Genomic DNA, 25,900 nt, shown 5'->3' with positions numbered 1-25,900 from the left:
TGTTTAGTGGCCCTGGGGCTTAAACTCAGGTCCTTTGAGCTTCTTTGGCTCAAAGCTGGATCCACTTGAACCACAGCACCACTTCCAGCTTTTTGCTGGTTCATCAAAGATTTTAGAGTCTCACAGACTCCTTGTCCAGGCAGGCTTTGAACCTCAATCCTCAGATTCCATAATGGTGTCCTTTTCATAACTAAGCCTCTGCCTCTACTCTGGACTTTATGGAGATCTCTGAAGATCTTGTTCTAGAAGGTCCCGTACCCTTCTCTTCAGGCTATATTTGTTCTACTTTCAGGTGATTAAACTGTTTATTTGTGCTATTTTTTTTTTTATTTTAAGACCGGGTGTGGTAGCTTACACCTTGTCATTCCAGCTCCAAGCTAGACTAAGCCAGGAGAATTGAGATTCGAGCTCAACCCAGGCAAAAGTTGTGAGATCCTATCTGAAAAAAAAAAATTCTTTTGTTGTGGCTCAAGTGGGGTAGATATATAGCTTTGAACCAAAGAGAACTCAGGGACAGTGCTTAGGCCCTGAGTTCAAGCCCCAAGAAACACACACACACACACACACACACACACACAATTACCACTTCCAGCCTCATTGAACAGACCGCCGCTTTGCACAGGCTTTCTTCCTTTCTTGTCTCAGGTTTCTCTCCTCCGAACCCCCTTACCCGACATCAAATAAATTATTTGTGTATCCTTGAGGTGTGTGTGTCCCCCAAGGCTTGAACTCAGGGCCTAAGCACTTTCCCTTAGCTTTTTCACTCAAAGGTGCTGCTCTACCACTTCTACCACTTGAACCACAGCTCTACATCCAGGCTTATTTGCTGGTTCCTAGAAGATAAGAATGTGACACAATTTCCTGAATAACCAGCCTTTGAACCACAGCCTTTTTATGGGTAGCTAAGATGATAGGTGTGAGACATCGCCACCCTGGCCAAGCTGTATTTTTATTACTAGTATTATTATTTACTTTTTTGCCCATCCTGGGGTTTGAAGTCAGGACTTGGGTGCTGTCCCTGAGCTTTTTTTTTTTTTTCTCTCAACAATAATGCTCTACCATTTGAACCACAGCACCACTTGTCATTTTCTGGTGGTTCCTTGGAGATGAGAGTCTCCCAGGCTTTCTCACCCAGGCTGGGCTTTGAACCACAATCCTATTGTTTCTAGCTACAAAGTTAATGAGGACCAAAGGAAACTTTTCATCTCCCTCAGTGCACTGTTAGCGACTTTCCTGCTTGTTCCTCAATTTATCGCACGTCCCAGAAAAAAGAAAAGAAAGAAAGCCTTCCACCCAACATGAATAGAGTCCTTTTTCCGAGGATTTGGGGAAGACATCAGCCAATATATATACATAAAGTGGCCTCTGCAGAATCTGGAATAACTTGGCCATGAGGCCATGGATTTCACTAAAGGAGTGGGACAGGCGAGCACAGTTGACTTTATTCTAATTTTAAAAAAACAAACAACAACAACAACAATAACAAATCCACGTCCCCAGGCTAATCAAATGGTACATGAAGCATTCAAAATCTCTTTTTTTTGCCAGTCCTGGCCTTGAGCTCAGGGCCTGAGCACTGTCCTTGAACTTTTCTCAAGGCTAGAGCTCTACCACTTGAGCCACGACACCACTTCTGGCTTTTTGCTATGTCTGTGGAACCCAGGACTCAAACCCAGGTCTTCATGCATGTGATGCAAGCATTCTTACCACTAGGCCAAACTCCCAGCCAGGGACGTTCCTTTTAGAGAAGCTGATTTTTGCCTGGTCAGAGGCTGTGGTTAGATAGCCAATAAGCATGTGATGTCCTCGGGCTCACAGCCACTTATCAGCAAGTGGGTGCCGAATTCCACCTGTCATAAAAATGGGTGTGTCCTGTACTCAACACCACCTCAGTACTGAGGGCATGGCTCAGAAGCCCAAAGGAACTTGATCAAATATTGTCCACGTTTCTCGGGATTGAGGATACGGAATGTGCCTGGCTATTGACGTGGAAAACTAACCTTCCACTGGGTCAGTCAACCTTTGTGTCTTTGTACCCAGGTTCTGGGGAATGCTGGTTACAGGAACTGAGTTCTGAGGTAAGGAGGGAAAAGTAAAATGGCAAAGATTTATAGAAGGCTGGAGAAGGAGGAGGAGGAGGAGGAAGAGGAGGAGGAGGAGGAGGAGGAGGAGGAAGAGGAAGAGGAGGAGGAAGAGGAGGAGGAGGAGGAGGAAGAGGAAGAGGAGGAGGAGGAGGAGGAAGAGGAAGAGGAGGAGGAGGAGGAGGAGATCAGCAGAGTTGAAGAAAAAGCTTTGGCCTGAGGTGTGTCCTGTGCCACATACACAGAAAAAGCCAGAAGTGGTGCTGTGGCCCAAGTGGTAGAGTTCTAGTCTTAAGCAAAAGAGTGGCTAGGGCCTGAGTTCAAGCCCCAGTCAACTGAGAGAGTGAGGCCATATGTTCAAGATACAGTACTGATGCTACCGAAGAAAGAAAAGAAGATTTCATACAAGTATAAGCACATGCCACTGTAGGTAATTTCCCTTCCTTATTATAAAAATTTAAAACCAAAATTAAGAACTGTCTCCAATGAGTGCAAAAAATAGCTCAATGGAGCAAACTTCATAAGCTAGGAATAGACTTTAATATATTATTTAGAAGTTTGATCTATAATGAGGAAGATACCATAAGTTCTTGAAGAAAAGGAGTGTGTGTGTGTGTGTGTGTGTGTGTGTGTGTGTGTGTGTGTGCTAGGAAATTTACCTGATTATTTTGAGCTGTAACAAAATTCTATTGTAATTTCCAGTGTCACCAGATTTCCAGACAGGTGAAATAATCTATATAAAAGATGGAAAAAAATAGCCGGGCCACCCATGGTTTATGCATATCATCTAGGCTTCTCAGGAGACAGTAATCTGAGGCTTCAAGTTCAAAGCCAGCCCAGAGCAGGCAAGTCCAGGAGATTCTTATAATCACACACACACACACACACACACACACACACACACACACACACACACAATGCTGCAGTGAAGTTGTGGGGCTCGAGTGGTAGAGTACTAACCTTGAATGAAAAACTTAAATGACGGTCTCTAGGCCCTGAATTCAAGCCCCAGGACAGGTACAAATAATAATGATATTGATAATAATAATAATGATGATGATGATAATAATAAAAATAATAGAAGTAATGAGAGTCGAAAGATGGTAAATGTCTAATGTTTAATTGTCCAATGCCTCTCTAAGCCTGAAGGTATTTTGGGGCTGAGGACTGTAGATCAATGGTAGAGAATTTTGCCTGTTCATGAAACTGTGGGTTTGATCTCCAATCCCTCACAAAAATAATAATAAGCTGGGCGCGGAGGCTCACGCCTGTCATCCTAGCTACTCAGGAAGCTGAGATCTGAGGATCCAGGTTCAAAGCCAGCCCGGGCCAAGAAGAAACAGACTTCTCCAAATTATCACCCAAAAGTCCGAAGTGGAGCCGCATGTGCTTGGTAGCCAATAGGAACTGACATCTGGGGGAGTCTTAGCCAATCAGAAGCCGAGACCCTGCTTCAGCCAATCAGCACAGTCTTTTCCTCCCGGCGTCCTGCGTGTTGCTATGGACACGAGGCGAAGCCGAGTGTACCAAACTCCTCCCATTCCTCCTGCCAATCATTCGTGTGAAAGGACACAAGGGGGTGGGTCTTCTTGGCTATTCACTTCCGGGAAGCAGCCAATAGGAACAGGAATGGCTCAGCCAATCAGCGCGTTGCTCTTCTCCGCGCGTCTCGTGCGTTGTCTGGGAAACGATCCGGAAGAGTCCAAGCGCGGAGGGGTGCGGCGTGTGTGACGGCGGCCGGCGCACACGCAGGCGCCGCGTTGAGTGGCAGGTTTCTCCCCCACTCATGGGGAACCGGTGGACTCGTCCGCCCCGCCCACCGCCCTGAGGCCGCGCGCGGCGCCTGGCCGCGGGAGTCCTGAGGTGAAGGCCGGGGCGGGCGGCGTCCAGTCCGCCGCGGGCCCGGAGAGAGCCCCGGCCGGCGGGGTTTCTGCTCTGTTCCCGGGCCTGTGTCCTCTCAGCCGCCTGAGGTACCGCGCTGTCGGCCCGGGTCCCGGCCTCGCCCACCCGCTCCGCGCTCCGCTCCGCCCGGCCGGGGGGTGGGGGGATCCCAGGCCCAGGGGCGCCGGCCTAGCGAGGGTTGGGGTGGCGGTGGGGAGACTCCGGGGCTCGTGGCGCTCAGCTCCAGTGTCAGGGCCTCCCTGGTGGACCCCACAGAGCGTTGGCCCCGTTTGGTGATGTGGGAGGGGTGACTTGGATGGGTTTCCGGGGGACCCCGCGCCCCAACCCCATCCCAGAGCACCCCAACCCCGCCTCACCCTGTCCCACCCCATCCTAGCCTGTTCCCATCCCTCGCTCTGCCCCCCCTCCGTCCCACCCCATCCCCATCCCAGACCTAGGCCTCGAACTCAGGGCTCGGGCTCCGTCCCTGAGCCCTGTTCATTTCTTTAGCCAGTCCTGGGGCTCGAACTCAGGACCTGGGTGCTGTCCCCGAGCTCCTCTGTGCTCAAGGCGAAGCGCTCCACCCTCCTGAGCCCCACAGCACTGCTTCCTGCTTTCTCCGTGGATGTGGTGCTGAGGAGTCGAACCCCCCAGGGCTTCAAGCATGCTAAGGCAGGCATGCAACCACGAGGCCAGCCGCCCGGCCTCTAACCCCAAGACCTTACTGATGATAGGAAATTGAATATTTATTTGTGACTCGCCATTTCATTAGCGTTGTTGGTTATATTGGTTACATATGGAGTTTTTTTTTTTTTTATTATTATCCGTAGTTGTGGTCATCATTGTTATCCACATCTTCGCCTCTATGAAGCGTCAAGCCAGAGATGGAAAACTTCATTCTCTACGAGGAGATTGGCAGGGGAAACAAGACGGTTGTCTATAAAGGACGCCGCAAGGGAACAATCAACTTTGTGGCCGTTCTGTGTACTGAAAAGTGCAAAAGGCCAGAAATTACCAACTGGGTAAGTGTGCTGTGTTTCCATCCACCTTGGGAGAGACAGCATTCCGATGCAAGAGAGAATAACAAAATGCGAGTGTAGTGGCTGACAACCCCCAGCCAGAATCTCAAGTTCAAAGATATGTAGTTAGACCCTGTCTCTATAAAACCATAGGCTGGGAATGTAACTCAGTGGTAGAGTGCTTGGTCTAGCATTGGTAAGGCCCTAGGGTTGATACCCAGAATCAGCAACAAAATGAGAGGGAGAAAAATCATGTTATAAAACGAGACCACTAGGGGGCTGGGAGTTTGGCCTAGTGGTTAAAGTGCTTGCCTGGCATGCATGAAGACACGGGTTCGATTCCCTTGGTACCATATACATAGAAAAAAGCCAGAAGTGGTGCTGAGGCTCAAGTGGCAGAGCTCTAGCCTTGAGAAAGTCCAAGGACAGTGCTCAGGCCCTGAGCTCAAGCCCAGGACTGGCAAAAAAAAAAAAAAAAAAAAAGAGTAAGTGAGCAAGGCTGGGTGCGGTGGCTCAGGGCTGTAATCCTAGCTACTCAGGAGGCTGAGATCTGAGGATTGTGGTTTGAAGCCAGCCAGGGCAGGAAAGTTCTGGAGATTTTTTTCCCCCTGGGGCTTGAACTCTGGGCCTGGGTACTGTCTCTGAGTTCTTCAGCTCAAGGCTACTAGCCTATCCTTGGAGCCACAGAGCCACTTCTGTTTTTTTCCTAGTGGTTCATTGGAGATGAGGATCTCAACTACTTTCCTGCCTGAGCTGGCTTTGAACCGAGATCCTCAGATCTCAGCCTCCTCAGTAGCTAGGATTACAGGCATGAGCCACTATGCCCAGCACAGAATTGCTTTCTTGATCTCATTTTCAGATTGTAATTAGCGTATTGAAATGCAATTTTTTTTTAAATTTTTTGTCTGAATTGGGTCTTGAACTTGGGGTTTTATACTTTTCTCTGACTTTTTCACTCAAGGCTAGTGCTTGTCACTTGAGCCACACCTTTATTTCCGGATGTATGCTGGTAAAGGAGATGCGATTCTCTTCCATTTGTGTTCTCAGGCTGGCTGCAAACTGGTATCCTTAACTCTCAGCCTCCTGAGCAGCCAATCCAGACAGGCAGGAAGTTTGTAAAGATCATAGATTATTAGTCTATTTCCTTGTGGCCAGCCTTCTTCACCATCCTTTCTTTTTCTATTATTTCTTTTTTTCTGTGTGTGTAGTACTGAGGACTTGAACCCAGGGCTTCTTGTATGCTAGGCAAGCATTCTACCACTCAGGCATGATCCCAGCCTCACCAGCCTTTCTAATATCTGGAAATAAATGTTACATCGCTTAAGAAAAAAACAGTCTTCTGATTACACAGTGAAGTGGTTTTTATGTGCAAGGGTTCAAGAATTTTTTTTCTCCTCCCTTCCCTGTAGGTCCGTCTCACGTATGAAATTAAGCACAAGAATATCGTGACTTTTCACGAATGGTACGAGACCAGCAATCACCTGTGGCTTGTAGTGGAGCTCTGTACAGGTGAGATTGGGCGCTAGATCTCGCGAGAATTGCTGTGAACGTATTTCTAGGAACCTGCTTTGCCACCATCCAGTGTGTTCATCAAGCAGATCAGGGACGCTTGTTCCGTTTCTGAATGTGTGGAAGCAACTGGCGCTTTGAGCTTCAAGAATAGATGAAAAAGAATGAGGAGCCCGGCACAGTAGCGCACACACCTGTCCTCCCAGCTACATAGGAAGCTGAGATTGGAGGGTCGTGGTTCAAAGCCATCCCTGGAAAAGCCAACCTGGGCAGATAAATCCGAGGGACTCTTCAAATTAGCTTGCCAGAACATAGAAAGGAAAGTGTTGCTCAAGTGATAGAGCTCCAACCTTGAGCAAAAAAAAAAAAAAAAAAAAAAAAAAACTAAGCAAGGTTGTGAGGCTCTGAGTTCAAGTGCTTGCATATAGCTTTCCCCCACCCCCGCCAGTAGTATAAGGGAGGGCCTCATCCACCCTACTTTTTGCCAGTCCTGGGCCTTGAACTCAGGGCCTGAGCACTGTCCTTGAGCTATCCCAAGGTTAGAGCTCTACCTCTTGACCCACTTCCAGCTTTTTCTTTGCATGTGGTAGCAAGGAATTGAACGGGGATCTTTGTGCATGCTAGGCAGTTCTAGGCCCAACCCCAGGCCTACCCTACATTTTTATAGGGATTTATTATTAATTTGTTATTATTCATTTATTATTAATATGTGGAAAAGCTTGAACCAAACGAGCAAACGTCGCCACCCCATGGCCAGGGCCTGTCACAGCAGTTTCTCTGTAGAGTTTGCCAGGCTCCTTACAGAGGAACAGATAGGCAGGTCAGTTTCCACTTTGGCTTTCAGCTTAAAGCGTTTTATTTTTTAGTAGTACCATGCTGGGGGCGGGGGAGGGGGGGAACCAGCCATCAGTGGCTCTCACCTGTCATCCTAGCTACTCAGGAGGCTGAGATCTGATGGTTGTGGTTCAAAGCCAGCCCATGCACTGAAGACCCTGTGACTCTTATCTCCAATTAACTGCAGAAAAAACAGCAGTGGGGCTGTGGCTCAAGGGGTAGGGCCGATAGCTCTTCAGCTCAAGAGCTCAGGGATAGCGCCCAGGCCCAGAGTTCAAGTCTCATGACCGCCAAAAATAATAATAATTAAGAATCGTTGAATGTTGATATATGTGTATGTATGCATCTATATACATTATATATGTACATGTGTATGTATGTATATATGTTTATTTATGTTTTTTTCTAGTCCTGGGGTTTAAACTCAGTGCCTGGCACTGTTCCTGAGCTGCTTCTGCTTAAGGCTAGCACTCTACCACTTTGGAGCACAGCGTCACTTCCGGTTTTTTGGTGATTCCTTAGAGATGAGAGTCTTGGGGGCTTTTTCCCTGGGCTGGCTTTGAACTGCAGTCCTCAGATCTCAGCCTCCTGAATAGTTGGGATGACATGCATGAGCCACCGTGCCCAGCTTCGCTCTTTCGTTACTATGCTGTTGGTGAGTTACAGAGATGATTTTTACTCAACTCCTTGCAGGTGGTTCCTTAGAGACAGTTATTGCCCAAGATGAGAACCTCCCAGAAGATGTGGTCCGAGCGTTTGGCGCTGACGTGGTTGTTGGGTTACATCATCTCCACACCCTGGGCATTGTATTTTGTGATGTTTCACCAGGAAAGGTAATCCATTCAATCCCTCCAATTCTGGATTGAACCTGGGGCCTGGGCACCGTCCCTGAGCTGCGTCTGCTCAAGGCTAGCGCTCTACCACTTGAGCCATAGCACCACTTCCGGTTTTTCTGTGTATGTGGTAGTTAGGAATCGAACCCAGAGCTTCGTGCATGCTAGTCGAGCACTCTACCACTAGGCCACACTCCCAGCCTATTTTTTTTCTTAAATTTATTTACTTTATTTATTTTAACGTGCACAGATTCTTCTGGAAGGCCCTGGCACACTGAAACTCAGCAATTTCTGTTTGGCCAAAGTGGAAGGCGAGAACTTAGAGGATTTCTTTGCTTTGGTGGCTGCAGAAGAAGGAGGCGGAGGTGACACTGGGGAAAATGCCCTGAAGAAAAGCATGAAAGCCAGAGTGAAGGGTACGCAGCCCCAAGCCGCTAGCAGGTCATCAGCGTTTTTGGTTGGTCGTGGTACTTGAACTCTGGGCCTGGGCACCATCCCTGAGCTCTTGAGCTTAAGGCTAGTTCTCTACCACTTTGGAGCACAGCGTCACTTCCGGTTTTCTGGTGGTTCAGTAGAGATAAGAGTCTCATTGACGTATCTGCCCTGGGCTGGCTTTGAACTGTGATCCTGCACATCTCAGGCTCCTGGGGAGTTGGGTGACAGGCGTGAGCCACTGTTCACTTTGTCTAGATGTTCTCTTTCTTCTTTGTCTGTGGTCGCCTCCCCAGTCTCTGGCAGGCTGGCTTGTGCTGGGAGAGACGGAAATGCTGATCAGTGCTTGTGTGTGTTTGGGTTTTAGGGTCCCCGACGTACGCAGCCCCGGAAGTTGTGAAGGGCACTGACTGCACCCCTGCCAGTGACCTGTGGTCAGTGGGCTGCCTGCTTTACGAAATGTTCTCAGGTAAGAATATGATCCTCTCTCAGAATCAGCCAGATGGGGCCGGGAGTGTGGCCCAGTGGTAGAGTGCTTGCCTAGTATGCCTGAAGACCCGGGTTCGATTCCTCAATACCACATACACAGAAAAAGCCAGAAGTGGTGCTGTGGCTCAAGTGGTAGAGCGTTAGCCTTGATGAAAGCCTAAAGACAGTGCTCAGCCCTTAGTTCAAGTCCCAGGACTGGCAAAAGAAAAAAAACAACCCAAAACACACACACACACACACACATATTTGAGCCTTAGCACCACTTCCAGCTTTTTTCTACGTATGTGGTATCGAGGAATCAAACCTGGGTCTTCGTGCATGCTAGGCAAGCACTCTACCACTAGGCCAAACTCCCAGCCCTTTTGTTTTATTTTACTTTTTCAGTCATGGGACTTGAACTCAGAGCCTGGGTGCTGTCCCTGAGCTCTTTGGCTCAAGGCCAGTCCACCACCACACTGAGCTATAGCACCACTTCTGAGTTTCTAGTGGTTCATTGAAAAATAAGAATCTCGTGGACTTTCTTGCCCTGCTGGCCTTGAACCTCGATCCTCCACATCTCAACCTCTTAGGTAGCTGGGATGACAGGAAGTGAGCCACGAGCGCTTAGCCGATCCGTTTAATTTTCCCCCTTCTTATGATTTCAGGAAAGGCTCCATTCTTCTCAGAAAATGCTTCGGAATTAATGGAGAAGATTTTATATGAAGACCCCTTGCCGCCCATTCCAAAAGGTAGGCTTTCTGTCTGATAAGTTGATTTACATCTCTTCTTTTCATTTTTGTTTTTAACCAGTCTTGGGGCTTGAATTCTACAAAATTTTACGCTGTTTTCAAAAATAACCAGTGGGGTGTCAGTGGCTTCTGCCTGTCAGGAGGCTGAGATCTGAGGATCGTGGTTCAAAGCTAGCCCCAGCAGGAAAATCTGTGAGATTCTGACGGGAGATCAGAGACGGAAGTGGCGCCGTGTCTCAGTGTGGCAGAGCGCCAGCCCTGAGTGAAAGAGCTCAGAGATAGCACCCAGGCCCTGAGTTCGAGCCCCCAGGACCAGCATACACATACACACTAACGATGAATGATTAAAATTAAGTGCTCACATAGGGTGTTAACGGTGCTGCCCGGCTAAACGATCTGATCACTTTATTTTTTTCTCTGAAAAAATTTGTTTGCAGATTCTTCACTTCCTAAAGCCTCTCCAGAGTTTATTAACTTGATTGATGGCTTACTTCAGAAAGATCCTCAGAAAAGGTATGGATGACATTTTAATGATAATGAGTAGAGGAATCTGGCCGGCCTTGCTGCCTGCCTGCCTGCCTTCCTTCCTTCCTTCCTTCTGTGCTGGTCCTGGGGCTTGAACTCAGGGACTGGGCGCTGTCCCCGAGGTGTTTTGTTGCTCATGTCTGGTGCTCACCCACTCAAGCCACAGTTCCACTTGTGGCTTTTGTGGTGGTTCATTGGAGGTGGGAGTCTCCTGGACTTTTCTGCCTGGGCTAGCTTTGAACTGTGACCCCTCAGATCACAGCCTCCAGTGCATCTGGGATTGCAGCCCTTGATGTGTTTGCACAGGCTGACCTGGGCCGGGCTGCTGCAGCATCCCTTCTGGAAGGCTGCATTGGTGAGAGAGGAGCAGGACGCGGGCCTCGAGGACCTGAGCCTCAGGTGGGTAGGAGCCTCACTTTTGAGCTTGGGTCCTGCTTGGAGTCTGCCCTGTTCTTTACCGCTCTGAGATGAGAACCGAAGTGACCCAAATCGCTGTGCTTTCCTTGCCAGAGAAAACCCAGTATTTGGAGCTGGGTCTGTGGCCTACTGGTAGAGTGCTCGCCTAGCACGCATGAAGCCCTGCGCTCGATTCCTCACTACCACATACACAGAAAAAGCCAGAAGTAGAGCTGTGGCTCAAATGGTAGAGCGCTAGCCTGGAGAGAGTTCAAGGACAGTGCTCAGGCCCTGTCTTACAAAACAGGACTTACAAAACAAAACAAACAAAGAAAACCCAGGATTTGTTTAATGATTGCTTGCTCCATAAATTTAGTTAGCATATTTTTTGGAGCTCTTGATTTTGTTTTCTCCTTTTTAAATTAAATACATTTCTATTTTGGTTTGGTCCCGGGGCTTGAACTCAGGGCCTGGGAACTGTTCCTCAGCCTCTTCATGCTCAAGGCTGGCGCTCTGCCACTTGAGCCACAGCACCACGTCTGGTTTTTGGTGGATTGTTGGAGATAAGAGTCTCATGGGGATTTTCCCTGCCCTGGCTGGCTTTGAACTTTGATCCTTCAGATCTCAGCCTCCTGAGTGGCTAGGATGACAACCAGGGGCTGTCTTTATTATTATTATCTTTTGGGCGTGTTCAACTTTGTGATTTGCATCTGTAACGAGAGAGAGAGAGAGAGAGAGAGAGAGAGAGAGAGAGAGAGAGAGAGAGAGAGAGAGAGAGAGTGTTTCAGGAATAAGTATGGCCGGCACGGTGGCTCACGCCTGTCACCCTAGCTACTCAGGAGGCTGAGATCTGAGGATCACACTTCAAAGCCAGCCCAGGTACTAAAGGACCTGGGCCTCTTATCTCCAATTAACCACTAGAAAATGGGAAGTGGGGTTTGGCTGGAGGGTATGGTGGTAGCCTTGAGCTGAAGAGCTCAGGGACAGCGCTCAGGCCAAGTTCAAGTCCCATGAACCACCAAAAAAAAAAAAGTGTGGTTGCTTTGGCTTTCTCCTGTCTAGTAGCAGAACCTCCTTGGAATGTTCTGGGCTCCAAGACTCCAGGGAGCTTTTGAAGAGCCCTCAAAGCGGACAAGTGAAAGGTCAGAGGACTGGCCAGCGAGTGTGCCACTCTTTCAGACTTGGTAAGCTTTTTACTTTAATTTTTAAAGTTTCTCTGGTAGTTTTCCAGTTTCCTGGTAGTTCACGGTAGATCAGAGTCTCATGAACTTTCCTGCCCGGTCTGGTTTTGAACCGCGATCCTCTAGATCTCAGCCTCCTGAGTAGCTGGGATGACAGGCGTGAGCCACGGGCGCCTGCCTTTAAATCTGTACTTCCAAAACTTTAGTTTTTACTCTTGACATTCTGCTCATGGAGAATGTTAATTTCCTCCTACAGAAAATCCAACTGAACTGCGCCCCAAGAGTACCAACGCGGGCCCCCTTAATGAATCCATCTTTCTCCTCAGGTATGTCAGTGCAGGGGTTTGAACTTGGGGCCTTGTGCGTGCTAGGCAGATACTCTTTACCACTTGAGCTAGGGCCCCCAGCCCTTTGTTATTATTGTTATTGTTAATTTTTGCTTTTTCCTCTTGGCGGTAGTTGGGTTTGGATTCAAATCCTGGCACTTGCCCACCGGAGTCACACCTGTAACCCTGTTGATACTTTATTTTGAGGTTAGGGAGTCTTCACTTTTCCCCTGGGCCTAGAAGTGGGATTCTCCTGATTTTTGCTTCTTGGTGTAACAGGCATCAATTCCTCTGGTCAGCCTCTTCTGTTAAGATGGAGTGTTTTGGTTTTTTAGGTTTTGTTTTGTTTTGTTTTGCCAGTCCTGAGGCCTGAGCACTGTCCTTGGGTTTTTCTCAAGGCCAGAGCTCTACCACTTGAGCTACAGCACCACATCTGGCTTTTTCTATGTATGTGGTAACCAAAGAATCAAACCCGGGTCTTCGTGAATGCTAGGCAAGCACTCTACCACTAGACCAAACTCCTGGCCTGCCCCGGTTTTCCCAGACTGTGATCCTCCTATTTACACTCTCATGTTTCTGAGATGATGAGCATCTGTTGCTATGCTCAGCTTTTCTTGGTTGAGGTAGAGTCCTGCAATCTTCTTCCCCCTCCCACAGCTGGCTTTGAACCACAGTCCTCTCAGTCTTTAAGCCCATAGAATCACGAATATGTTTACTTCTTCCTTATTCTTACCATATGCAAATATAAAGCTTCTCTTTCAAGTATTTTCTGAAAGAAAGCTGTATGTCATTTTCACCTGTTGGGAAATACTTGACCTATTTTATTATGACCATCTACCTGTATCAGCCTACATGTAAAAAATAATAACAAAGCCAACATTTTAAGGTTCCTATTTAAAATGTCAGTGATACAGTAAATTAGTCAGGGAACTAGCTGAAAAGCACAGCAGAATTACAGAGCTAGCTAAACAGAAGTGAGTTAAAAACTTGACTTTGATGAGAATCTATATGTTAGGTATAGCTACTATACCTAACATTTTCACAAATACAGTTATTATCGTTGGCATTGATTCTGGGACTTGAACTCAGGGCCCCGGCACTGTCCCTGAGCTGCTTTTGCTCAAGGCTAGCACTCTACCACTTGATCCACAGCACCACTTCTGATTTTTTGGTGGTTCACTGGAAAAAGGAATGTCATGGACTTTCCTACCCAGGCTGGCTTTGAACCGCATCTTCTACATCTGTGTCTTCTCAGTAGCTGGGATAACAGACTTGAGCACGGGTGCAGGGCTCAGGATGGAACTTCTGACAACTGAATGCCAGTAAGTCAACTCTTGTGAATTTTCCAGTTCTCGTCCCACCCCGAGGACTAGCACTGTGGTTTTAAATCCTGATGAGGACCTGGAGCCGAACTCACCACAGAAGAGCCCTCCTTTGAGCGAGGTGAGCTAGCACGCAGGAGTAGATGGCCGTACAAGAAGTTGGTAACCAGCTGGGAGTTTGGCCTAGTGGTAGAGTGCTTGCCTAGCACGCACGAAGCCCTGGGTTCAATTCCCGGTACCACATACATAGAAAAAGCTGGAAGTGGTGCTGTGGCTCAAGTGGCAGAGCGCTAGCCTTGAGCAAAATAAAGTCTAAGGGTGGTGTCCAGGCCCTGAGTTCAAGACCCAGGACTGGCACCAAAAAAGAAAAAAAAAATAGGCACTGAGAAAAAAAATAAAAATCACAAATCAGTGCATAAAATGTTCATAATTACAAAATTGAAAGTTGTTCTAGGATCTTCATTGCTCTTTCTCATAAGGACTTGTAATTATTAGTCCATACTCATAGCTGATTTTGGCTTGGTAACACTTAACAATTTTTATTTTTATTTTTTCTGGGTTTGAAAAGGACATACAAGGCCGGGAGTTTGGCCTAGTGGTTAAAGTGCTTGCCTAGCATACATGAAGACCTGGGTTCGATTCCTCGGTACCACATACATAGAAAAAAGCCGGAAGTGGTGCTGAGGCTCAAGTGGTAGAGCTCTAGCCTTGAGAAAGTCCAAGGACAGTGCTCAGGCCCTGAGCTCAAGCCCAGGACTGGCAAAAAAAAAAAAAGAAAAGGACATACAAGGAGGTTACAATGTAAGATGCCCATCTGTTCAGTGTTTTTGTTATTGTTGTTTTGTTTTTGCTGTGGGGCTTGAACTCAGGACCTGGGCACTGTCCCTAAGCCCTTTTTGCTCAAGGCTGGCGCTCTACCACTTGAGCCACAGCGCCACTACCGGTCTTCTTGGTTCCGGTTCATTGGAGACAAGAGCCTCTCGGACCTTCCTGGCCAGCCGGGCTTCAAACTGTGACCCTCCACATCTCAACGTCCTTAGTAGTTGTGGTGACAGGTGTGAGCCCTGCCGCTGGGTTTCAGGCCTCGTGTGGAGTGAAGAGAGAGAGAGAGAGAGAGAGAGAGAGAGAGAGAGAGAGAGAGAGAGAGAGAGAGAGAGAGAGAGAGAGAGAGAGAGAGAGAAAGAGAGAGAGAGAGAGAAAGAGAGAGAGAGAGAGAGAGAGAAAGAGAGAGAGAGAGAGGTGATGTCATGGCCTGTGCTTGTATTTCAGGACACAGATGGATTCCTGAGCCAGGAGGCCCTGGAGCTACAGATGCGAGACCTGATTTACATGGAATCTGACCTAGTTGTCACCCCGATTATTGACAATCCTAAGGTAAGGCCATTCCTGACAGCCAGTGGATTTTATTTCTTCTGTTTTTTGGAGGGAGGGGGATTGGTCCTGGGGCTCGAACTCAGGACCTGGGTGCTGTCCCTGAGCTGCTTTTTTCCCCAAGACTCGCACTCTACCACTTTGAGCCAACTATAAGGTGCCACTACCGGTTTCCTGGTGGTTCATGGGACATGAGAGTCTCACAGATTTTTCTTGCCCTGCTGGATTCGAACCTCGATCCTCAGATCTCAGCCTCCTGAGTAGCTGGCATGCCAGGCGTGAGCTGCCTGTTTGAACTTCATTTTTGCTGACAGTTAGGTTTTCATGGCGTTCTCTTTTGTGTGATAGATAATCTGAGATGAGGTTTTTTTTTTTTTATAATTGAGTTGTTTTATTGCACTCCAGATAATGAAGCAACCACCGATTAAATTTGATCCCAAAATCCTGCACCTCCCAGCACATTCAGGTAGGACTGGAAAACTTCACCAGCCCCACACGTCCTTTACACACAGGCCCGAATAGGAAACGGACTGAAAAATTATAAACCTGGGACAGGAATGACTGGAATTCTCACCTTTTACTCATGTTTTCTGTGCCTGTGTCAGTCCTGGGGCTTGAACTCAGGGCCCGGGTGCTGTCCTTGAGCTCTTCAGCTCAAGGCTGGCGCTCTACCACTTGAGCCACAGCACCACTTGTCTCATGGTTTGATGGTTTGCCTCATGGGCTTTTCCTGCTTGGGGGCGGGGGGGGGGGGAGGGGAGGTTGGCCTCAAATGGGATGGGATCTCAGCCTCCAGAGTCTCAAGGGTGGCGGCTTGGGTTGTGGAGCCTCAGCGGCTCCTCCCTGCTTCCCCCCTGTTGGCAGCGGAGAAGTTGCTGTGTCTGAAAGAGCAGGAGTGGAACGAGTTCCTGCAGCAAGCCTGCTCGCAGATAGACTCCACGGAGAAGAGTATGGCGGCCTCTCGGGCCAAGCTCAACCTCCTGTGCTATCTGTGCGTGGTGGGGACTCACAAGGACGTGGCTACGCGCCTCCTCCACTCTCCCATGGTAGGTCCTGCTTGTGCTGGCTTTGAACCTGGATCTCAGCCTCCTGAGTAGCTGGGATAGGCGTGATACCGCCACCCGGCTCTGCAACCAGTCTTCTCCCTTTGCTTTGCTCTTTTTTTAACCCATTTGTAAATCCTCAGCGCCCTTCCAGGGGCAACCATTTACCTTCTAGTCTAATTTATTCACTCAGCTGCTGCTCTTTCTGGACAGTGGGTGGTGAACTGAATGTATGTGTTTAATTTTTCTTCTAGTTCCACCTACTCATCCAGCATCTGCGGATTGCTCCGAACTGGGACATGTAAGGACTTTAAACATTTAGTTCTTGTCAGTCCAGGGACTTGAACTCAGGGCCTGAGCACTGTCCTTGGGCTTTCTGAAGGTTAGCACTCTCCCACTTGAACCACAGCACCATTTACAGGTTTTTCTGTGTATGTAGTACCGAGAAATTGAACCCGGGTCTTCCTGCATGCTAGGCAAGCACTCCACCACTAGACCACACTCCCAGCTGTGCAGCCTGCTGTTCTGAGCCTGTGTTCTGTGTCCTCTCCTCATACAGACGCTCCAAGGTAGCTCGAATGCTTGCCTTGTTGGCTGCTCATACCACTGAGCTCCAGGAAAATGTGCCTGTTGTTGAGGTAAGTTTTTTTTTCGTTTTTTGTTGGTCATGGGACTTAAACTCAGGGCCTGGGCACTGACCCTGAGCTCTTCAGCTCAAGAATGGCACTCTACCACTCGAGCCACAGCGCCACTTCCAGTTTTCTGGTGGTTCACTGGAGATAAGAGGTTCAAGGACTTTCCTGCTTTGGCTTAGAACTGCGATCCTCCAGATCTCAGCCTCCTCAGTTGCTGGGACGCCAGGCGTGAGCGACTGCTGCCTGGCTGGGATCTGTGTAGCATGAACTGCTGCCATGCTTGCTGCAGGCTCTGAGTTCAAATCTCCAAACACCAAACAAATAAATGAAAAACGAAACAAAGAAACAAAACTCCCAGGATGATGAATAGGACGCTTCATTTTGCTCCTAATATAGAATTACATGACTTGTGACATTGGTGTGAAATAATAGCCCCACTCCCCACCCCAGTCTCTTTTTTTTTTTTTTTTTTTTTTGCCAGTCCTGGGCTTGAGCTCAGGACCTGAGCACTGTCCTTGGACTTTCTCAAGGCTAGAGCTCTACCACTTGAGCCTCAGCACCACTTCCAGCTTTTTTCTATGTATGTGGTACCGAGGAATCGAACCCGGGTCTTCATGCATGCTAGGCAAGCACTTTAACCACTAGGCCAAACTCCCGGCCCCATGCCCCGGTCTCTTTTACAGGCCATTTCTCTCTTAACGGAATTAATTCGGGAGAACTTCAGAAACAGCAAATTAAAACAGTGCCTTCTGCCCACTCTGGGGGAACTCATGTATCTCGTAGCCACTCAGGTGAGACGTTCACCTGGACTCTCCCTCCCTCCCTCCCTCCCTCCCTCCCTCCCTCCCTCCTCTCTCTCATATACACTCATGTCCTTTCCCACAGAGCTTCCTGCTTGCGTTCTTTCTCTCTCCTCCCTCTTTCTCTCTTCTCTGTCCTCTCTCCCTCCTCCTCCTCTCCTTCTCTCCCCCTTTCTTGATCCCCTCCCCCCCACCTCTCCTCTGTTTCCTCTCTCCCCTCTCTCTCCCGTTCCTCTTTCTTTCTCCCTCCTTTTTCTCTCCCTCTCCCCGTCCCTCCTCTCCCCACCTACCTGTCTTCTGTTTTCTCTCTTCCCCCTCTCTCTCCCCTCCACTCTTTTTTTTAAAAGTTTTTTTGTTTTGTTTTGTTTTTTTTTCCCCAAGTCCTGGACTCAAACTCTCTACCCCACACTCGCTCTTTGGCTGGTGTTCTACCACCTGAGCCACTCCTCCAGGCCCCACTGTCCATTTTTGTTTACAGGGTGGTGCTGTCAGCAGGTTGTCAGACCTCGTTTTATTTGTTGGTCGGTCCTGGGGCTCGAACTCAGGGCCTGGGCGCCCACCCTTAGCATTTTGCTCAAAGCAGTGCTCGGCCACTTAAGCCACAGTGTTCCATGCCTGCTTTTTGCCTGTTCCTTGGAGATAAAAGAGTCCCCGTGGACTTTCCCATCCAGGCTGGCTTTGAACCAGATCCTCAGATCTCAGCCTCCTGAGCAGCTGGGGTGCCAGGCGTGAGCCATTCATGTGGGGTAGAACTGAGCTTTTGTTGTTTGGTTTTCTCTTGGGTGATTCGTCTCTGCCTCAGAGCTTTTCTTCCACTTTATTTTATTTTTTGGCCAGTCCTGGGGCTTGAGCTCAGGGCCTGAGCCTATCCTTGGACTTTCTCAAGGCTAGGGCTCTACCCCTTGAGCCACAGCCCCACGTCTGGCTTTGATTCTATGTATGTGGTACTGAGGACTCGAACCCAGGTCTTCGTGTGTGTCTTGGAAGCAGTTTACCACCAGGCCAACCTTGCAGCCCTTCCACTTCATTTTAGGAGGAGAAAAAGAAGAGCCCTCGAGAGTGCTGGCCCGTGCCCTCAGCCACGTACACCGTCATCATGAGGTGCCTTCGGGAAGGGGTGAGGCCCTGGGGCCGTGCCCAGAACCCCCAATCTCAATACCCACCCCCAACCCCGCCCCCGCCCCACACTGAGGCATCAGCAGCCAGGGACCTACCGCCCCGGAGCTGAGCTAGGGTCTGGAAATGGGGCCGGGAGTTTCTGCTGGTTCACTGGAGGTAAGAGTCTCATGGGCTTTCCCGCCCCTGGCTGGCCTCGAACCGGGGTCCTCCTGTCTCAGCCTCCTGCTGGCTCGCAGTGCCAGGCGCCAGGACACCAGCACCTAATGTTTTGAAGTTGACTGTGCTTTTGCCTTGGAATGCATGGGGGAGCGTGGCATGGCGTGGCCGGTGTGGACGTGGCCGTGGTCTGTCCTGGGTGCAGGAGGAGCGGCTGGTGAACCACATGGCGGCAAAGGTGATGGAGAACGTGTGCACCACGGGCGCCCCACAGGCCCAGGGCTTCTTCACGGCAGAAGTGGGCCCTGCCCTGTGGTTCCTCTTCCGCCACTCCTCCGTGGACGCGCTCCGTGTCACCGCCATATCGGTATGGCTGCCCCCCTCCCCTTCCCCCCCCTCGAGGAATCGAACCCGGTCTTCTTGCATGCTAGGCAAGCACTCTACCACTAGGCCATGTTCCCGGCCCCGGCGTTGGTGGTGGTGTAGTCATTTATTTTGTCTTCTGCTCCACTTTCATCCGGGAGACTTCCCTCGGCCCCAGGCTGGCTTTGAACGGCCAGATCCTCAGATCTCAGCCTCCCCTGGAGAGCAGCTGGATGACGGGCGTGCGCTTCCTAGGGTGACACCCATGTAAGAAAAGCCTCCCGCCTGTCATCCTAGCTACTCAGGAGGCTGAGATCGGAGGGTCAAGGTTCGAGGCCAGCCCTGCCACTGAAGTCCCGGAGGCTGTTCAGTGAATCACTAGAAAACCAGAAGTGGCACTGTGGCTCTAGGGGTGGGGTGGGAGCCTTGAGCTGAAGAGCTCAGGGACAGCGCCCAGGCCCAGAGTTCAAGTCCCACGACAACCACAGCAACAAAAATGCCTCTGAGCCAGTCCCGTCTCGGGCACGGGACGCGATGGACGTGGCGCCGAGGAGAAATCAGGCGGGGCGTGTGCACGCACGCCCGTGTCCACTTAATAGTCCGGGCACAGACACAAGCCTTTCCGAGTGACCCCGCCCGGGCCCGGCCGCGCCATTACCGTATTTCTCTTAGCAGACCCCGGCGCACTCGCTTTTTTCTTTCTTGCGTCCATTTCCTTAAACTGCGTTTGGCTTGCGTCCCGCCAGGGGGCGCCCCACACGCGCGTGTGTCTGCGTGTGTCTGCGTGTGTGTGTGTGTGTGTGTGTCTGCGTGCGTGTGTGTGCTGTGTGCGTGTGGTGCCTCTCGCCACACACACGCCCGCCTCCCGCTCGCAGGCCCTGTGTCGGGTCGCCCGGCAGTGCCCTGCGGCCTTCCAGAGCGTGATCGAGAAGGTGGGCCTGACGGCAGTGCTGGGCGCGCTGGCCGGCGCGGGCTGCAAGGTCCAACAGTACCTGCTGACCCTCTTCACCGCCATGCTGGCCTGCCGCATTCACCTGCACAGGCTCGTGCAGGAAAAGGTGGGTCTCCCGGGAAAGCCCCAGCTGGCGCTGTGGTGGCTCACAGGCTAGCCACGCCAGCTCTGAGGGGACAGAGCCTCTGGGACAGCGCCCAGGTCCCGAGTTCGAGTCTCAGGACTGACCAGAAAAAAAAGCCCCACTAGGTAGCTGGTGCGATCAAAATGCTGATCAGAGAGGCCTCGGTGGTTTGCTCTCTCCCTCTCTCGCTCTCTCTCTCTCTCTCTCTCTCTCTCTCTCGCTCTCTCTCCGCAGGACTTCGTGTCCACCGTCATGCATCTGCTGGACAGCCCATCCGTGCCCATCCGAGCCAAGGCCTTCCTGCTGCTCCTCTACATCCTCATCCATAACCGCGAGATGCTGCTGCTCAGCTGCCAGGCCAGGTGAGCCTTTCTCTCTCGCAGCCCTCCCCACCCTGGAATCCACCCCCACCCCGCCCCCCAGAACCTCCCACCCCCAGATAGGTCCAGAAATGGCTAGATTTGTTTCCCAGAGTCCTGTGGTTTATTTTTCTTCCAGTCGTAGGACTTGAGCTCAGGCCTGAGCACTGTCCTTGGATTTTTCTCAAGGCTAGAGCTCTACCACTTGAGCCTCAGCCCCACTTCCGGCTTTTTTCTATGTATGTGGTACCGAGGAATCGAACCCTGGTCTCCGTGCATCCTAGGCCAGCACTCTACCACGAGGCCAAACTCCCGCAACACCTGTTTTGTTTTTTAATTTTTCAAAAATGAACTATTGAAGCTGGGCGCCGGCGGCTCGTGTCTCTCATCCCCGCCCCTCAGGAGACTGAGAGCTGAGGCTGGGCTTTGAACCACAATCCTCAGATCTCAGCCTCCTGAGGAGCTGGGATGACAGATGTGAGCACCGGTGCCCCTGCAGCCCTCTGAGCGTTGTAAGGTAGAGCTGGGCAGATGGCCCCCCCAGATGGTGTTGGTGGGGGGGTCCCTGCCTTCCAAGCCTGTGCACACCGCGTCGTCGTAGCTGAGCCTCCATGTCCCCCGTGGGCTTGCAGGCTGGTGCTGTACATCGAGAGAGACAGCAGAAAGACCTCGCCACGCAAGGACCAGCAGAGCTGTGGCCAGCACCTGTCCAGGTGCCTGGAGCTCCTTATCAAGCACATCACCCAGGAGCTGCCGGGAATTCTGGGTAGGCTACCCCCCCTTCCTCTCTGCTTTCTGTGTCTTATTTCATCTGCATGTGTTCTTTTTTTTTTTTTTGCCAGTCCCGGGACTTGAACCCAGGGCCTGGGCGCCCCCGTATGTAGACATACGACCCCACTTCCGATTTTCTCATCGTCTCATTGGAGACGAGAATCTCACAGACTTTCCTGCCCCGGGCGGGCTCTGAACCCGAGACCCTCAGATCTCAGCTGGGATGACAGGCGTGAGTCACGCGTGTCCTGCCCTTCACAGGTGACACCCTCCAGGCCCTGGCTAACGTGTCCGGCCGCAAACACCCGTCGACGGTCCAGGGCAGGCAGCTGAAGCTGAGCCTTCCCATGATGCCCGTGGCCCTGTACCTGCTCACCTCCCCGGTGCGCCCCTCGTGGGGGGGCACGGCCGGGACGTGGGGTGCGCGCATCGGGCGGGGCTCGCACCCATGCCCGCTCTCCAACTCCCCCAGGTGTTCCGGCCTCGAGTCATCACGGAGGAATTCCTCTTCAGTTACGGCGCCCTGCTGGTGAGTCCCCCCCTTTTGGTGAGTCCCCCCCTTTTGGTGAGTCCCCCCTGCTGGTGAGTCCCCCCTGTCTTGGTGAGGCCCCCCTGCTGGTGAGTCCCCCCTCTTGGTGAGGCCCCCCCGCTGGCGAGTCCCCACTCTGACTTGCTCTCGTGGCCCGTGGAGCCGTCCCTTGGGTTGTCTTTTGTTTTTTCATGGGCTCAAAGATCGGGTGCTCCACCACTTGAACCGCAGCTCCGCTTGTGACTTTTTCTTGCTGCCGTGGAGATCAAGAGTCTCACGGGCTTTCGGTGCCTGGCCCCCGCCCGGCCTCGACCCTGTAGTTTGCTACACGACGTGTCGGATCTAAACTCTGTCCCGGCCACCCAGGAGGCTGGGAGCCGAGGGTCGCGGTTCAAAGCCACCCCGGGCGCCGCAGTCCGGGAGGCTCTAGAGGACCGGAAGTGGCGCTGTGGCCCCAGGGCCGGGCCGGGACGGCGCCCAGGCCCCGAGTCCAAGTCCCGAGACCCAGTCGTGCTCTCTCCCCGGGGCCCGCGGCCTCTGTCCTGACGACGTCCTGTTTGGCAGAATCACGTCAAGTCCATCGACTGTGGAGAAACCAACATCGACGGGGCGATTGGTGAGTGGCCCGGCCAGCGGCGGACGCGCCAGACCGCGGCATCCATGGCCGGTCAGGAGGCTGAGATCAAAGCCAGCCCGGGCAGGAAGAGTCCGTGAGCCTCTCACCCCCCGCACAGCCAGATGTGGCGCCCGTGGCTCAGCCTTGAGAGAAAGAGCTCAGGGACGGGGCCCAGGCCCCGAGTTCGAGTCCCAGCCGGACGCAGCTCGCCTAACGACGGGGTTGGCTCCGCAGGGCTGGCGGCGGCGGCGGAGTTCGTCAAGATGGCGCTGGCCGCCTTCGAGGCCGTGGTGCAGTACCCGGCCTTCCTGCTGCAGCACCGCTCCACGGTCAGCGCCGGCTGGGGGCTGGGACGGGTGTGGTCCCCCGCTCCTCCCCGTTCCCCCCCGCTCCCCCCCTCCGATCCCGCTCCCCCCCCCCTGCTCCCTGCTCCCCCCCTCCGATCCCGCTCCCCCCAGCCCCCGGCCTCTCCAGGCCTCTGCCGCCCGGGCGGGCCTTGAACCCCGGTCTGCCTCTCCTTCCCTGCAGGTCGTCAGCTATGTTCTGCCTCCCCTGGTGTCTCTGCTTCAGAGCCAAAATGGTAGGGCAGCGCGGGGCGGCCGGGCCGGGCTCTCGGCCTCCGAGCTGGGGACGACAGGCGCCCGGCGGCTTCCCCCCTCTAGTGGAGTGCAGGCTGCTGAGCCTGCGGCTCCTGTCGGAAACCACGTCGCTGCTCGTGAACCAGGAGCCCAGCGCCGACGGCGGGGAGGCCCAGGCCGAGGCCCAGCGCAGCCTGCTCGGCCTCACCCGCGACGTGCTGCTCCCCCAGTGAGTACCGGGCCTCGACTCCCGGCTCACGGCCGGCGCTCTGCCACCTGAGCCACGGCGCCACTTGTGGTTTATTGGGGGGGGGTCCGTTGGAGATGAGAGGCTCCTGGATTTCCCTGCCCCGGGCGGGCCTCGAACCGCGATCCTCCAGATCCCAGCCTCCTGAGGAGCTGGGACGCCAGGCGTGAGCCCGGGGCGCCGGGTCTGTGGCGGTGCACTGAGGTCTGGCGTCTCCACGGCCGCAGGTTCGCACACATCCTCACCGAGTCGGGCCCCGTCCCTGCCTACGCGCTGAAACTCCTCGTGGCCATGACAGAGCACAACCCCACGCTCACCAGGTGCCGTGAGTTCGGGGCCCCTCCCCCCTGGCCCCCTTCTCTTCTCGGTGGTTCCTGGGATTCTGAGGCGGGTGCTCTGCCACTTGAGCAGCGCGCCAGCCTAAGCCGATGGCGACTCTTTCATTTATTATCCCTTCATCTGGCGGCACCTTTTTTCTTTGATGGTCTTTGTACTAATTATGAACGTTATTTTTTGTGTGGGGGGGGTAAATGCCGGCACTGGGGCTTGAACTCACAACCTGGGCACTGTCCTTTAGCCTTTTTTTTTTTTTGCCAGTCCGGGGGACTGAACTCTGGGCCTGGGCGCCGCCCCACCCGCTCCTCGTTGTCCTCTTGGCTCCTTGGAGATGAGAGTCTCGGGGACTTTAGTGCCCGGGCGGGCCTCGATCCTGCGATCTCAGCCTCCTGAGTAGCGGGGGCAGCGGGTGTGAGCCAGGCGTCCGGCCGGGTTGCACTCGGCCTCACGCGTGCGCGTTGGTTTCTCTCCCAGGCTGGTGGAGGAAAGCAAACTGATCCCGCTCGTCTTTGAAGTGGTTCTGGTGAGAAGGGAGCAACCCCGCAGCTCTTCCCGTCGGCTCCGGGGCTCGAACTCGGGGCCTGGGCGCCGTCCCTGAGCTGCTTTCTTTCCGGGGCGGGCTGGCGCTCCACCCCTTGAGCCACAGCCCCGCTCCCCGCTTTCTTTTTTTTTTTTTTAAAGCCCGGGGATGGCAGACGTGGGCCGGGCAGCGCGCCGTGGCTCAAGGGGTGGGTGGGATCTGGGGTGCTGTTGCAGGAGCCCCCCGAGAGCGTGGTGTGCAGCAGCGTGCAGAGCGTGGTGGCCTTGCTCAGCAACCTGGTGACGGGCCGGGACTCGAACATGAACCTGCTGTACGAGCAAGGTGAGGAGGGGAGGCCCCGCGTTCACGCCCAGCCCGGGCAGGAGGCTCGAGGCCTCCCCCGCGGTCGGCCAAAGGCCCCCAGCGGAGCTGTGGCTCCAGCGGTAGAGCACCAGGCCGGGGCACCGGGAGCTCAGGCCCGGTGACGGAGGAAAGGAAAACCCAGGCCAGGCTGGCGCTCTACCACTCGAGCCACAGGGCCAGGCTGGCTTTGAGCCGCCGTCGTCCGGGGCCTCAGCCTCCCGAGCGGCCGGCGCTTTCAGGGTCCCCTTTGCCCCCAGGGCTCGTGGGCCACGTGTGTCACCTGTTCACGGAGACGGCCACGCTCTACTTGGACGCCGCGAGTAAGAACGAGATGGCGGCGGCCGTGCTCTGCTCGCTGTTGGACGTCCTGCACGCCATGCTCACCCACACGTCGGGGGTGGTCCGGCTGGCACTGCAGGTGGACGCGGGAGCAGGCGTGGGCTGTGGCTCCAGGGTGGAGGGCCGGCCCCGAGCCGTGCGCCTGGCCCTGCCCGCCCGCGGCAGGGAGGTGACCGGCTCTCCGCGGTGCTGTGTTCCAGGCGCAGAAGTCGGGCCGCGGCGGGGACACGCAGGCGGCCGAGGCCCTCCTGGTGCAGAGCCGGCCGCTCACGGGCCTGGCCGCGCTCCTCATCCTGCTGGTGAGCTGCCCTGGGGCCTCCCCACGGCGGCGGACGTGGCGCTGAGGACTCGAACCCGGGCCCCGCGCCGGCCCCCAGCTCTCTGCTGTGATGGTGGTGGGGGGCCCGGGCCGGGCGGTCCAGGGGAGGCCGGGTCCCAGCTCTCCGCACCCCGCAGCTCCCCAGCGCGGACCCCGAGGTGTTCGACGCGGCGTCGCGGAGTCTGTCGGTGCTGGTGCAGCTGTACGGCGGGGAGCAGCCCTGCTCGCTGGCCGCCCCGCTCCTCCGCAGCTGGACGGCCGCGCTCGGCCGGCCCGAGCCCCGGGAGCAGCGGCTGCTGCTGCGGATCCTGCGCAGGATGGTGAGCGGGGCCGGGGCCGGGATCCTCCGCCGCGGCCCTCCGCCCCCCTCACTCGCGGCCGCCCCCCCAGGTGACCTCCAACGAGAAGCACGCGCTCAGCCTCCGGGGCGCCGACGGCCTGGGCCTCGTGCAGACCCTCGAGCGGCTGGCGGGGAGCGACGGGTGAGTGGGGTGAGTGGGGTGCCGCGCCTCCCCGCGCCGTGCGTGTGCGCGCGCGCGCGTGTGAGTGACGTGTTCCTCCGCACAGGACACCCGCCGACGGCGCCGTGGCCGCCCTGGCCCTCGAGGTCCTGCAGGCCGCCGGCCGCTAGCCCGCGCCGACCCAAGGACCCACCGCCACGGAGCCGGGCCGAGGTCCCGGGCCCTCCCACCCCTCCCCCGGCCACAAAGGAGGCGGAGGCGGCATTAAAAGTTTACTTCTGCACGTGTATTTATTATCACCGTATCTCGTGAAGCATTGTCGTGTCACAGCAGGGTCAACAGG

The 25,900-nt window shown here is 53.5% G+C and overlaps 1 protein-coding gene across 1 annotated transcript; it reads left to right on the top strand.

The window, feature by feature from the left end:
• Window positions 1-3,912: 3,912 nt before the first annotated feature.
• Ulk4 (unc-51 like kinase 4) lies at window positions 3,913-25,743 on the top strand. The gene is made up of 37 exons (XM_090323720.1): window positions 3,913-4,051; window positions 4,793-4,984; window positions 6,391-6,490; window positions 8,018-8,157; window positions 8,408-8,573; window positions 8,957-9,058; window positions 9,723-9,806; window positions 10,244-10,319; window positions 10,638-10,730; window positions 11,793-11,911; window positions 12,165-12,234; window positions 13,584-13,677; window positions 14,826-14,930; window positions 15,333-15,393; window positions 15,792-15,973; window positions 16,225-16,271; window positions 16,530-16,608; window positions 17,289-17,396; window positions 18,439-18,522; window positions 18,886-19,047; window positions 19,919-20,101; window positions 20,354-20,481; window positions 21,111-21,244; window positions 21,511-21,632; window positions 21,722-21,778; window positions 22,343-22,394; window positions 22,629-22,723; window positions 22,923-22,974; window positions 23,057-23,201; window positions 23,447-23,539; window positions 24,030-24,078; window positions 24,312-24,417; window positions 24,696-24,856; window positions 24,978-25,076; window positions 25,234-25,416; window positions 25,487-25,578; window positions 25,664-25,743. The coding sequence occupies exons 2-37, from the start codon at window positions 4,847-4,849 to the stop codon at window positions 25,725-25,727; spliced, it is 3,825 nt and encodes a 1,274-aa protein (XP_090179846.1). The 5' UTR covers window positions 3,913-4,051; window positions 4,793-4,846; the 3' UTR covers window positions 25,728-25,743.
• The last annotated feature ends 157 nt before the right edge of the window (window positions 25,744-25,900 follow it).

The sequence above is a fragment of the Megascapheus bottae genome, chromosome 32 (assembly GCF_031878675.1).
Source record: "Megascapheus bottae isolate mThoBot1 chromosome 32, mThoBot2.hap1, whole genome shotgun sequence".
Lineage (NCBI taxonomy): Eukaryota > Metazoa > Chordata > Mammalia > Rodentia > Geomyidae > Megascapheus > Megascapheus bottae.
Note: the sequence above shows the minus strand (reverse complement) of the source record. Positions and strands in the feature narration are given on the sequence as shown.